At 47.2% G+C, this 13,560-nt stretch overlaps 1 protein-coding gene across 11 annotated transcripts in view; it reads right to left on the minus strand.

Annotated features, from left to right (window-relative positions):
• Window positions 1-13,560, minus strand: part of TBC1D22A (TBC1 domain family member 22A) — a 414,723-nt gene that overhangs the window by 53,996 nt on the left and 347,167 nt on the right. For 8 of the 11 annotated variants that reach the window (XR_012418607.1, XR_012418606.1, XM_065521728.2 and 5 more), the window contains one exon: window positions 57-152. The exons of 2 other annotated variants lie outside the window; for them this stretch is intronic. Coding sequence is in view for 7 of the 9 variants with exons in the window: in XM_065521728.2 (XP_065377800.1) it covers window positions 57-152 (96 nt within the window). In the remaining 2 variants the exon portion in view is untranslated. Of the gene's footprint in view, window positions 1-56; window positions 153-7,685; window positions 8,039-13,560 lie in introns of those variants that run through there. One more of the 11 variants, XM_065521727.2, reaches the window with a different exon arrangement.

Below are 13,560 nucleotides of genomic sequence, written 5' to 3' on the forward strand. Positions count from 1 at the left end.
ACCTCTCTCCTAGTAGAAAATCAAACTCGGGTTCTTTTGAAAGGGCATTTACTTACTTGAAAATCTTTTTCTTCTAGTATTTCCTTCCTCCATCTCACGAGAAAAGCAGCGCACACGTACAAGTGGAAATGAGAAAAGCCCTCTGGTTCGGACTAAAAGAGAAAAAATAACCAAGAGAGAAATTGTAAAGTGGGATCCATGAACATCACTGCAAGGGTATCTGCAGCAGTCAGGGTTTATCTAGTCAGGGTTCAGAGAAAACCAAAGCTTGTGTTGACGTACTTTTACTTAATGCCTTAATATCAAAATTGTCAGCTCATTAAAACAAACACCATTTCCTCTTTAAGTACCAGCAGGCTGATAAACAGCAAGTGAATAGCAGACCAAGCTTCAGGCAGCCTCAGAGGCGGTTGTTCACTCCTCTCTTGCACAGACAATAGCCAAAAAGCATGAGAGACAAATTCAACGTGTGCTGGTGCCGTGCCAGGCACAGAGTCTGCTCCTCACAACGGCGTGTGAGGGAGGCCTCCTCCCACTCCACAGATGAGGAAACAAGGCTGAGCCCGGGCCAGGCCCAGTCAAGCCGGAGATCAGGCACTGGGCCCAGGGCCACCACCTGGTCCGGGTCTCCCTGGGAAACGAACAGGGAAGTGATGCTGATCGGAAGCCACAGATGTGGAAGGACACGGCTCACACCCCTCAAATCACCACCCATGTCTCTCTCTCCTCACTGTCATTCAAACGTGCTTCCCTGCTCCCCCTTCTTCAGGTAGCTACCCCTTACTCATCCCGGAAACCCAGGACCACTGTCAGCTCCCAGAGACCCTCCCATACTGAGGTGCGGGGCGTGCACACCTTGGGGCTGTGGTATTAGTTCAAGCACACACGGCCAACTGCAAAGACTGAGGGTTCCCAAAACTCCAGTTCTTGGGGTACCACCTTTACTTTTCTGCCTTGCCCATGCAACATCTGTAGGACTACTGTCAATGGTTCAGTAAGTAAACAAATCAAACGCACAGTGCATTAGATGGTGATGTGCTATGGAGAAAACAAGGCAAAGACTGGGACGAGGAACAGCAAGGGGGTTTGTCTGTGAAGAGGGGGATACCACTTTAGTAAAATGGTCAGTCACCTAAGGTGACAGATGAGCAAACATTCAGAGAGAAAAGGCGTTTATTATTATTATTATTATTATTTTCTTCACTGAGACAGAATTTCGCTCTGTTGCCCAGGCTGGAGGGTAGTAGCATGATCTCGGCTCACTGCAACCTCCGCCTCCCGGGTTCAAGCAATGTTCTTGTCTCAGCCTCCTGAGTAGCTGGGATTACAGCTGCACGCCACCATGCCAGACTAATTTTTGTATTTTTAGTAGTGGGGTTTCACCATGTTGGCCAGGCTGGTCTTGAACTCCTGATCTCAGGTGATCCACTTGCCTCAGCTTCCCAAAGTGCTGGGATTACAGGTGTGAGCCACCGCCCCTGGCCAGAAAAGGCATTTACACACATGGCAGAGAAACATTCCAGGTAAAAGCTACAGGAAGCACAGAGACCCTGTGGTTAGAGGCTGCCTAGCACGTTCCAGAAATAGCGAGGAGACCAGCACAGCTACGGCAGAGCGAGGTGAGCAAAGGCAAGCGTTGGCAGGCACGTGTGGGGTATAGATCCTCGGGGCTCTGAGCAGAGAACGACACAGGCTTCAGAAGCATCCCTCCGAGTGTCATGCTGACAATGGATGGCACAAGGCAGGGTGGGGAGAGGCAGAACCAGGAGAACCAGGAGGCAGGTGAGGGGACCATGGTAGTCAGAATTCAAGAAGGGCTAGTGACTCGGGCCAAGGGGGAGCAGGGAAGCTTGTGGGAAGACCAATTCGAGATGTATTTTGAAGGTTTTACAGAAAACCTACACCAACACGTATGAGAGATCTGGGGTAGGAGAGAAAGGAACCAAGGGCCACTGTGACAATTTGAGCCTCTGCAGCTGGAAGCGTGAAGCTGCCAGTTCCTAAGACGGGGGAAGGTTTGCGGAAAAGGCTGTAGGAGACAGTGATTTGGTGGGAAGGCCGTGAGCTGTTCTTTGGAACTACCAAGTTTAAGACACTTGGGGATCCAGGTGGAGATGCCAGGGAGGTACACGGACACAAAAGACCAGAGAGTGACCAGTGATTTGGGACAGAAATAAACACCAAGGACTAAACCGCCCACAGGAATGACCAGAAAGCTGGGGCCAGACCAGAGAACATGAAGAGGGTGCATATTCTAGAGTTCTTGGATAGAGTGCCCTGCATATGTCCACTAGATAAAGTTCATCAGCAGCGTTGGTTCAAGTTTCCTATAAATCCTGTGGTTTTGTTTTTTTTTTTTCCATCTACTTATAATCTATCAATAACTGACAGGTATGCTTCAAAACTCCCATTATGAGAGTGAGTTTATGTCTTTCTCCTAATGGTTCTGCCAATCTTTGTTTTCTGTGTTTGGAAGGTATGTTATCAGGAGCACACGAATTCAAAATTGTTTTCTCTTCATGGTGTACTGAACAGTATAAATACTTATGACCTCTAACCTTACACAGGCCTTTTGCTCTGAAGTCTCTAGTGGGGAGGAAGGAGTCTAACTGACTACAACTATGTATCAGTTTTTGTTGGGTAATGTATTTTAAACAGCTCTCCTGAGGTATAATTGTTATATAATAAATTTTACATACTTCAGGCTGGGCGCGGTCGCTCATGCCTGTAATCCCAACACTTTGGGAGGCGGAGACGGGTGGATCACAAGGTCAGGAGATGGAGACCATCCTGGCTAACACGGTGAAATCCTGACTCTACTAAAAATACAAAAAATCAGCCAGGTGTGGTGGTGTGCGCCTGTAGTCCCAGCTACTTGGGAGGCTGAGGCAGGAGAATGGCGTGAACCCAGGAGGCGGAGCTTGCAGTGAGCCGAGATTGTGCCACTGCACTCCAGCCTAGGTGACAGAGCGAGACTCCATCTCATTAAAAAAAAAAAAAAAAAAAAAAAACTTTACATACTTCAAGTTTACAATTTGATATGTTTTGATATATGCATACACCTGGGAAAACACCATCACAACCAAGGTAGTGGACATATCTATGGCTCCAAACGTTTTTTTGTGGCCATTTGTAAATCCTCCCTTCGAGCCCTCCCAGTCCCAATCACCGACTTACTCGTGTCACTACACATTAGCTTACATTTCCAACACTTTCAAATAAAGGGAATCCTATAATACACATTTGGTTTTGGTCTAGCTTTTCCACATAGGATGATTACCTTAGATTCACCGTGACATTGCATGTACCAATCGCTCATTTCTATCAACGCTGAGCAGCACCCACTGCATGGATATACCACAGTTTGTTCATCCATTTGTCTGCTGAAGGACTGAATTGTTTCTAGTTTGGGGCTACTATGCAGAAAGATGCCATGAACATTTGTGTACTAATCTTTGAATGGACATAGGCTTTCATTTTGCTTGGAAAAATACTTAGGAGTAGAACAGCTGGATCATATGGAAGGAGTATGTTTACCTTTTGAAAAACCTGCCACTAGTTTTGATATAAATCTTTTATCAAATACATGCTTTGCAAATGTTTTCTCCCTGTGCCTTCTCTTTTCATCCTCTTAACAGTGACTTTTGAAGATCATGGGGTTTTTTTTGTTGTTGTTGTTGTTGTTGTTGTTTTTGAGACAGAGTCTCACTCTGTCGCCCAGGCTGGAGTGCAGTGGTGGGATCTCGGCTCACTGCAACCTCTGCCTCCCAGGTTCATGCCATTCTCCTGCCTCAGCCTCCCAAAGAGCTGGGACTACAGGCACCCACCACCACGCCTGGCTAATTTTTTGTATTTTTAGTAGAGATGGGGTTTCACCATGTCAGCCAGGATGGTCTCAATCTCCTGACCATGATCCACTGCTTAGGCCTCCCAAAGTGTTGGGATTACAGGCGTGAGCCACCGCGCCAGGCCAGATCATGGGTTTTAAATTTTGATGAGGTTCAACCTAGTACTTTGTTTTTTTACAGATCATGCTGTTGGTGTCTTATCTAAAAAATCATTGCCTAACTCAAGGGCACAAAGGTTTTCTTCTACAAGGTTTACAGTTTTAAATTTTACTTTAGATCTATACTCCATTTTGAGTTAATTTTTGTATATGGTAAAAGGTATGGAAGTTCATTTGTTATTTGTTTGTTTGTTTTGAGATGGAGTTTCATTCTTGTTGCCCAGGCTGGAGTGCAATGGCATGATCTCGGTTCACCGCAACCTCCGCCTCCCGGGTTTAAGCAATTCTCCTGCCTCAGCCTCCTCAGTAGCTGGGATTACAGGCATGCGCCACCATGCCTGACTAATTTGGTATTTTTAATAGAGACAGGGTTTCTCCATGTTAGTCAGGCTGGTCTCAAACTCCTGACCTCAGGTGATCTGCCCACCTCGGCCTCCCAAAGTGCTGGGATTACAGGCGTGAGCCACCATGACCGGCCTGGAAGTTCATCTGTATGCACATGAATATCCAATTGTTCCAGCAATTTGTTGAAAAGACTAAACTTCAGCTAGTGCTAGCCCTCCCTTATGTCTTCTTTTTCAAGGCCGTTTTGGCTATTCCAAATCTTCTGCATTTCTGTATAAATTTTAGAACCTGTTTTGCCAATTTTTACAGAAAAGTTTGCTGGGATTTCTGACTCATGACCATAGTATAGCTTTTAATCCATCTTCTGACTCATGACCATGATATAGCTCTTCATTTAATCAGATCTTCTTTCTCTTTACCCGTGTTTGATGGTTTTCTCAGTAAAGGTCTATTATTCTGTTTTTAGATTTTCCCTAACAAGTTCATATTTTTGATGATATTGAAAATGGGGTCCTGAAAATCTTCATTTCTGTTTGTTGGTAGTTGTTGGTCTCCCCCCTAATCTTTATTTCCTTATATTTCTCTTATAACTAGCACAGCACTGGGTTTTTAAACTCCAGTCATGCTTTCTAACCGAAGAGCTTGGTTCCTGCTGGCTGTGACTCCTGACGCATTCAGGTTAATTCACATGCTCTCGTTTAGAACTTTCCAACTGTTCTACTTTTTCTATCATTTGTCTTTCTTGCCTACATGTGGACTAATCTACTTCCCTCTACATTCTAATGCCCCAACCCCAATTAATCAGGAAGTTACTGAATTGTTTCTATTATTTTAATAGGCCCTCTACAAATTTTAACATGTATATTTAACTTAATGATCTAAAATGAATTATCTTTATTCTCCTCCCAAACAACACAAAAAATTAAGAGTATTTTAATTCTAGTCATATCATCACAGCAGCACCACACACTGACCTAATCTTCCCTAGCTATGTACTCGTGCTTTCCAGAATTTCAGTTCTATTGTGACTTTTTTTTTTTTTGGTTTGGTTTGTTTTTTGAGATGGAGTCTCGCTCTGTTGCCAGACTGGAATGCAGCAACGCAATCTCGGCTCACAGCAACCTACTCCTCCCGGGTTCAAGCAATTCTCCTGCCTCAGCCTCCTGAGTAGCTGGGACTACAGGCGCGCACCACCACGCCCAGCTAATTTTTCCATTTTTAGTAGAGACGACGTTTCACCATTTGGCCAGGATGGTCTCGATCTCTTAACCCCACGATCCACCCGCCTCGGCCTCCCAAAATTATAAATGGAGATCTCCTTTTTGTTCTTTTATACATCAAAGTTTGTTTAGAGTCTTTCATGACTTTACCTATTTTTTTTTCTCATTATTTCTTCTTGCACCTAGACCTTTCTTTGGAAATTATTATCCTTCTTGAAATTCAACCTCTAGAAGCTCCTTTAACGAGAGGGTCTTTTGGTTGTAAACCCTCTCAGATTTCATTTGTCTAAAAATGTCTTTATTCTCATTCTTGAAAGATAGTTCGCTGGATATACAATTCTAAGTTGCCTATTATTTTAAAAGATGATACTGCATTATCTTCCAGCCTCCACTACTGAACGCTATCAATCTATTTGTCATTTCTTCATAAGCAATCTAACTTTTCTCTCTGACTGCTTGTGAATACTTTCTTTGTCTTGGACGTTTTGCAGTTTCCTTGTGATATTTATTCTGCTAGAGATATTGGTCCTTCTGAATCTGGAGAATAAGTAGTTTTCATCAGTTTTGGAAACAGTCATCCATTATCTCCTATCAAACATCCATCTGTACCCATTCTCTTTATTTTCTCAGAACTCTGATCAGATAGAGTTGGGGTCTTTTCATTCTATCCTTCGTTTCCTTTAGCCTCTCTTTTTATATCTTCCGTCTCTTTGTCTTTCTGGGAGAAGTACTTTCCTCAAATCTCTCTTCTACTTCATTAATAATCTCTTCAACTGTGTCACAATTTGTTTCACTTATCTATTACGTTTGAACCTTGGTTATTTCTTCGGACTTGCCTTGTAAATTGATAGTTACTCCTCCTCCTTTCATTCAATATCTTTCTTTGTATTATTTAAAATGTACAAGCTTATTTTTATAGTGCATCTCAGATAATTCTAAAATCTCTGTAGATCTCTTTCTGCAGTCTGTTTTCACTGCTGATTCTTGCTCCTGGTGGCCCACTTCCTTGACTTCTCCTGTCATTATGCTCCTTAGAATGTACATCTGTTGGAATTCTTTGAGGCTTTTCTTTTTCGGGTTGGGGGACTGTATTTGCTTCTCTAGAGCCTGAAGGCATTGTTATCCCAGACTACATTAAACCAAATTTTTAGCTTGCAATTTTTTAGGTCAAATAAGTAACATGAACTAGGGTTCCCAATCCATGTGAATGTAGGATTGTAGGTGGAAATTCTGAGGAGGGGGAGGGTTCTTTCTTCCTCCTTTAACCTGGCCAAGGCTAAGAAAGGCAAACACAAGCACCTGTTTAGACTCTGAAAAAAACAATCCCCAGGTTTTGACTCCTGCCAGTGGCTCATTAAAATCAACTCACAGATACCCCTGGGTAAAGACCAGCTTTGATGTTGCTCCCCTATCTCGCTAGATTTGTATTTTCTCGAGATTTCTGGTCTCTGATAGTCTCACCTTTGTGGTTATGTTTTTTAAAAACACACCAGCATTATTTAGTGTATTCACACAAAAAACAGAAGGGCCTTTTGCACATCACATTCACCATACCACCAGAAAGGGAAGGCTCTGTCCTATTATTTTTTTTTTTAATCCACTCATTTCAAGAACCTTAAATATATTACTACTGTGGCTTTGTAGTACAGGTTTGATGTGCTAGTTTTTTTATGATATTGTTGACAAAAAGAGTCAAACTCTGTAAAATATTTAAAGAGATTTATTCTGAGTCAAACATGAGTGACCATGGCCGATGACACAGACCTCAGGAGGTTCTCAGAACATGTGCCCAAAGGGGTCAGGGTGCATCTTGATTTTATACATTTTAGGGAGGCATGAGACATCAATCAAATACATTTAAGAAATACACTGGTTTGGTCCACAAAGGCGGGACAACTGAAAGGCGGCAGTAGCAGCGGTCGGGAGGTTGTTCCCAGGCGATAGGTAAATTTATACATGTTCTAGTTGACAATTGGTTGAGTCTGTCTAAAGACCTGGGATCACAGAAAGGAAATGTCCAGGTTAAGATAAAAGACTGTGGAGATGAAGGTTCTTTTGAAGTCTTATAGTGGCTGCCCTTACAGACAATAGAGAGAAATGTTTCCTATTGAATCTTTTTTTTTTTTTTTTTTTTTAAACAGAGTCTTTCTCTGTCACCCAGGCTGGAGTGCAATGGTGCGATCTCAGCTCACTGCAACCTCCGCCTCCTGGGTTCAAGCATTTCTCTTGCCTCAGCCTCCGGAGTAGCTGGGATTACGGACGCGTGCCATCACGCCCATCTAATTGTTGTATTTTCAGTAGAGATGGGGTTTCATCATGTTGGTCAGGCTGGTCTCGAACTCCTGATCTCAGGTGATCTGCCCACCTCGGCCTCCCAAAGTGCTGGGGTTACAGGTGTGAGCCGCTGCGCCATCTACTGAATCTTTAAAAGGTGCTAGACTCTTAATCTCTTTAGGATTGGGAGGGCCTGGAAGAAAAAAATCCAACTATCTTAATATTCTTTTTTGTTTTGTTTTTTGAGACAGAGTCTCAGTCTGACGCCCAGGCTGGAGAGCAGTGGCGCAATCTCAGCTCGCTGCAACCTCTCTGCCTCCTGGGTTGAAGCGATTCTCCTGCCTCAGCTTCCCAAGTAGCACACCACCACACCTGGCTCATTTTTTATATTTTTAGCAGAGACAGGGTTTCACCATATTGGCCAGGCTGATCTCAAACTCCTGACCTCGTGATCCACCTGCCTCTGCCTCCCAACGTGCTGGGATTACAGGCGTGAGAAACAGTGCCGGCCAAGATTCATTATAGATGCAAATTTTCCCCGACAAAGGACAAATTTGCCATTTCAAAATATGGCAAAGAAACATGTTTTGGGGTAAAATACTTTGACTTTCTTTGTCATATAATGTTATGCCAGAGTCAGGCTGGAAAGTAAGTCATGATATACAGGGTTAATTAAAACCCATCTGATGAGAATTTTTGTATGGTTTGTAGTGCCTGACTCTCCAGACCCCTTAGGAATTTGGGCAAGATAAAAAAAAATCAGAGCTTAGTCCTCAATATCCATTGAAATATATACAGCCATTAAAATGTCACATGTTTGTGCTGGAATTAAAATCGACCAAATATTTAAACTGAGTTTAAATGCCACTGACGCCCCTATATCCCATTATCTGGGCATGTCAGCCCTCTCTGCGCTGTAACTAGGATGCCCTTTCTAATTCAGTGGGCTCCTATCATGTCACCATTTTATCTTTAAATACCCATTGCCTTCAGGATAAAGTAGAAGTGAGCCAGAGCAGACTGGACATCCGGTCTCTACCCACCCCGCACCTGGTGTTCCAACCCTCTGCAGCCTTGGCTCTCTTAGGCACTCTGCTACCGCAGGAGGGGATGCTCCTTGTTTGTTCTCCTAGATAAACCCTTTCACTCTTCAGGATCTTCCCCCTTTCTCCCAGGCAGTGGGGCTGTCTCCACCCCTTCTTCCCAGGAGCCCTGGCCATGTCTCCGCCCGGCACGTGCCACACCGTCACGGTCCAGTGTGTCCCATGTGTCAGCTTTCCCCCGTGACCCCTTCTTCATTATAATCCCAGCCCCAAGCCTAGAGTAGGAATGGAAACTGAATGAAATTACACACACCCCCAAATCCATGACCTTGGGTTACCAGAAGCCTGGGGAAAGGGACAGGCCAGGTGCATGGAAGCTCGGCAGTGAGAATGTACCTAGAGAAATGCACCTCTTTCTGGGGTGAGGGTGAGGGTGAGGGTTGGGGGGAAAGAAAAAGAAGAAACGTGGATCTTTGCTTTTAAATACCTTAGGTGACTTGAACAAACAAAAACCTTCAGGTGCGTAAGGCCCTGAGCGAACCAGCCCTGAGGAATGCATGAGTGGTAATTAGCATTGCAAATACTGAGAGGGAAAAGGTCTCCAGGAGTACTCTGGGATATGCCAGAATGATGGGTTCTCCAAGGAATTCTCTTTACACTCTCAATTTCCTTAAAAGCCTTTTATTTAACCAGGGAGTGCAAAGGTCAGCCTCCGGCCAGTGGTAGGACCCGCTCCTACTCAGAATTAGTAAGGCTGGACTGGAAATTCTGCTGCTCACAAGACGTCTCCAGCCCAGGAGCGGAACTTAGGAGAGGCCACACTTGCATGGAAACAGAGCACTGGGGAGAAACAGAGCTTTACGGCATCACTTAAGTGGATTATTTGTCTTGGATGACTTGGTAAATTGCATTAAAACAGTAATTTAATAAATAAAAAATGCATTATCATCTATGGAAAATGGGCTTCTGCTTTAATGAAGCATAATCCAGACAATAAATATCACCCAGCACTCAGTGGGTAAACAGGGAGGCGAGAGCAGTGGCCGCAGGCCAGCCCTGGGCACCCGGCCTTGGCCTGAGCCCACTCAGGACTTGGGCTCCATCCCCTTCACTGGGAGGCCACCTGGGGTGGGTCAAGCAGAAGGAGGCTGTGACTTGGAGAAGCCCCTGGGGCTGTTGGATCAGTACCGGCTGACTCACAGGGAGGTGCAGCCCGCAAGGCCGCTTCTGGCATCCCCACCCCAACGCCACCAGGCCTGTCCTGCAAATGAAGATCTCCCCTTCCTCGCAGGCTCCGGGCTAGTTTGGGGAGGTAAAGGAGGGAGCCAGAGACTGGGAAAGGATCCTCAGTGATGAACCTTCAGCAGATACTCAGGACTGTTCTGCAGCAAAGGCAGGTGGGGGTCCGGGGGACGGAAACGGTTTCCTCCCTCTGCCTTGAAACAAAGGTCTTGAGCTGGTCACCTGTGAAACCATAAGCTCTCCCTTCTTCTCCCAGCAGAAAGCCAGAAAGACCAGATGAGGAAATACCATCGTGTGTGTGGAATATTCTGGATTGGGGGTGGGGTGTTCAGCTACCCTGCCACCAGCAAGTTCTGGACGTCACCGGAGCAAGGACAGCTGTCTGCCATGTGCAGTGGGTATGACGTAGTGGGCAAAGTGCCAGTGAGCGGATCCTAACAGTCAGAGGTGCCCCGTCTCCCGTCAAGGAAGATGAAGCCCCCAGTTCCCCTCAAGGCATTTGAGGCCCCATCCACCTAACTCGGTGCCCCCACTCTGTCCCGTGACCCCTCCACATTGGCCTCCAGTGCTGGGCCTGTTCCTGCTGGCGCCGGTCTGCTACAGCCCTAGCACTTGAGAAAAATCCCAACACGCAATCAAACCCTGGAACCAGCTGGCTTTGGAAACCAAGCATGTCCCGTCCGCGGACAGAGGATGCTGGGGAAACTGCTCCTTTCCTCCTGGGGCCTTGGCCTCCTTGCCCCACAGGCAAGGCTGAGGCAGCTGGGCACTGCACTGGGAAACTCCCACAGGTCTCGGACCCAGCCCAGGTCTGGAGAGACAGAGAAGCTGGAAGGACGTCCCCGGCCTGACCAGCGCAGTGACAGGCTCTGGAGGCCGGCCCAGCATCCAGCAGTCCTGGTGAAGCAACGTCCCAAGCCTGTCCCTGCTTCCTCTCTGTGGTTGGGGGTAGGGGGGCACCTCCAGTCTTCCTCACACTGCCAGTCTGCAGAGGAAACACTCCAGTGTCATTTAAAGAGTGAGTCAGGAATATTTCTTTTAGGATTCTGACGAATGACGAATATGGTTCTGATTAATACAACAAAAGAACACTTTGGCAATTTTTATTTCAGATCATTTCAATATTACCCTCTCTTAATCACTAATGAAGGAAACAGCAGCTTTGATTGACGACTTGACAATAAGTCTGTGCCGGGGCCACACTGAAGCACAATGCCCAAGGGCTCCCGGGAGTGCCATGCAAACCGGGCATGTTTCCACACTTTGCAATGGAAGAGAAATATGGTTCTTTTAAGCAGACCCTGGCAAGCTCACAGACTGTCTTACAGAAGCCCAAAGCTAATTTAACCGAGGCTCTAACTGCCTAATCAGAGACCAAGCGATCACTCCGAGGCCCGCCATTGGTAGAGAGGGCTCTGCTTTGAAGAAGGAAGCCTACTGCAGGAAGGGGAGGAGGGGTACACCTCACCCCGTGCATTAGTCCGTTTTCACACGTGGTTGATAAAGACATACCTGACACTGTGCAATTCATTTTAAAAAATATGTTTAATTGGATTTATAGTTCCACATGGCTGGCGAGTCCTTACAATCACGGCAGAAGGCAAAGAGAAGCAAGTCATGTCTTACGTAGATGGTGGCAGGCCAAAAAATGAGAGCACTTGTGCAGGGGAATGCCTCTTTTTAAACCTGAAACCATCAGATTTCATAAGACTTATATTCACTATCATGAGAACAGCACGGGAAAGACCTGCCTCCATGATTCTATTACCTCCCACCAGGTCCCTCCCACAACACGTGGGAGTTCAAGATGAGATTTGGGTGGCGGCACAGCCAAACCATATCACCCCTGTTCCCCGAGGCCTCACCCCTGCGCACCAGGGCTTCATCCCTCATCCCCAGGCCTCACCCCAGCACCCCACAGCCTTACTCCTGTGCTCTGATGCCTTACCCCTACGCCCCAAGGCCTCATTCCTGTTCCCCAGGCCTCACCCCTGCACTCCATGGCCTCACTCCTGAGCCCTGAGGCCTCACCCCTGCACTCCACGGCCTCACTCCTGGGTCCTGAGGCCTCACTCCTGCACTCCACAGCCTCACTCCTGTGCCTTGAGGCCTCACCCCTGTGCAGCACTGTGTGAAGTACTAAGAACAAGCCAGGACCGGCCTGCAGCTACAGGGATGGGCCAGGCAGGGGCCCTGGAAGCCACCCAGCTGGGTTTCAGCCCCCTACAGTTTTCACTGCAAACACTGCCCTTGACCTGCAATCTTGGCTCTGTCAGCATCTACCCACTCTCAGGCCTGCAGCCCAGTCCACACAGCCCCAGGCCACCCCACCTCGTTTCTCTGGTGCTCGAGGCCCTCACTGTTTGGGGCCCGTGTCAAACACCAGGGCTGGAAGGGCTCTGAAGGTCAGCACGTTGCACCTCTCTCTATGGATGAGAAAACAGCGATGAGCCGGAGTGCCTGTGTGAGGTGCCCGGAGGGTGGTGTGGAGTACAGAACGGGCCACATGACACCTGGCAGAGCCACCCTGATGTCTTCTAACTTTAGAAAGCAGGGACGAGGCCAGGTGCAGTGGCTCACGCCTGTAACCCCAGGACTTGGGGAGGCTGAGGCGGGTGGACCCCCTGAGGTCAGGAGTTTAAGACCAGCCTGATCAACATAGAGAAACCCCATCTCTACTAAAAATACAAATTTAGCTGGGCGTGGTGGCGCATGCCCGTAATCCCAGCTAATCAGGAGGCTGAGGCAGGAGAAATGCTTGAACCCGGGAGGCGGAGGCTGCAGCGAGCTGAGATCACACCACTGCACTCCAGCCTGGGCAACAAGAGCGAAACCCCGTCACAAAAAAAAAAAAAAAAAAAAAAAAGGGAAAAGAAAAGAGAAAGCAAGCAGGGACGAGGCTGCTCACTGTCTTTGCCTCTTGACCGCCTTCCAGTAGGCCAAACCATTCTTGACCGCCCCTAAACCCAACTCTCCCTGGCTCCTCCACCCCCAGCCTCTCTTGCCTTCCTGAAAACCCTCCAGACTCCCTCCCAGGCTTCTTATCTGGTAATAAGAACAGAGAGCACCTCGGCCAGGCCGTTCCCTCTGGTTATGGCTTTTCCTCCCAGCTGCCGTCTAAGGCTCTGAAGAGCAGGGTCTGCACTGCCACACGGTGACACCCAGCACAGCACAGAGTAAGCGCTCAGGACTCCTGGCTTTCTGAGAGTGGAACTTTCACCTCTGCAGCAGCCTTGGCATTGGGACCCCTGTCAGGGTCTGAGTAAAGACGGGTTTTCCCTGGAGCAGACCCACTGGCTAGGATGGGAAATTCATCGTCAGGAGCCCCTGTAGTCACGGTTTGGGGTCACTGTGTGCAAGCTCACTAAGTCAAGGGTAGCACCGGACTGCACCCTATGCCTGCAGGCTCCCCAGAGACCCTGTCTTCTGT

The sequence above is a fragment of the Macaca fascicularis genome, chromosome 10 (assembly GCF_037993035.2).
Source record: "Macaca fascicularis isolate 582-1 chromosome 10, T2T-MFA8v1.1".
Classification (NCBI taxonomy): domain Eukaryota; kingdom Metazoa; phylum Chordata; class Mammalia; order Primates; family Cercopithecidae; genus Macaca; species Macaca fascicularis.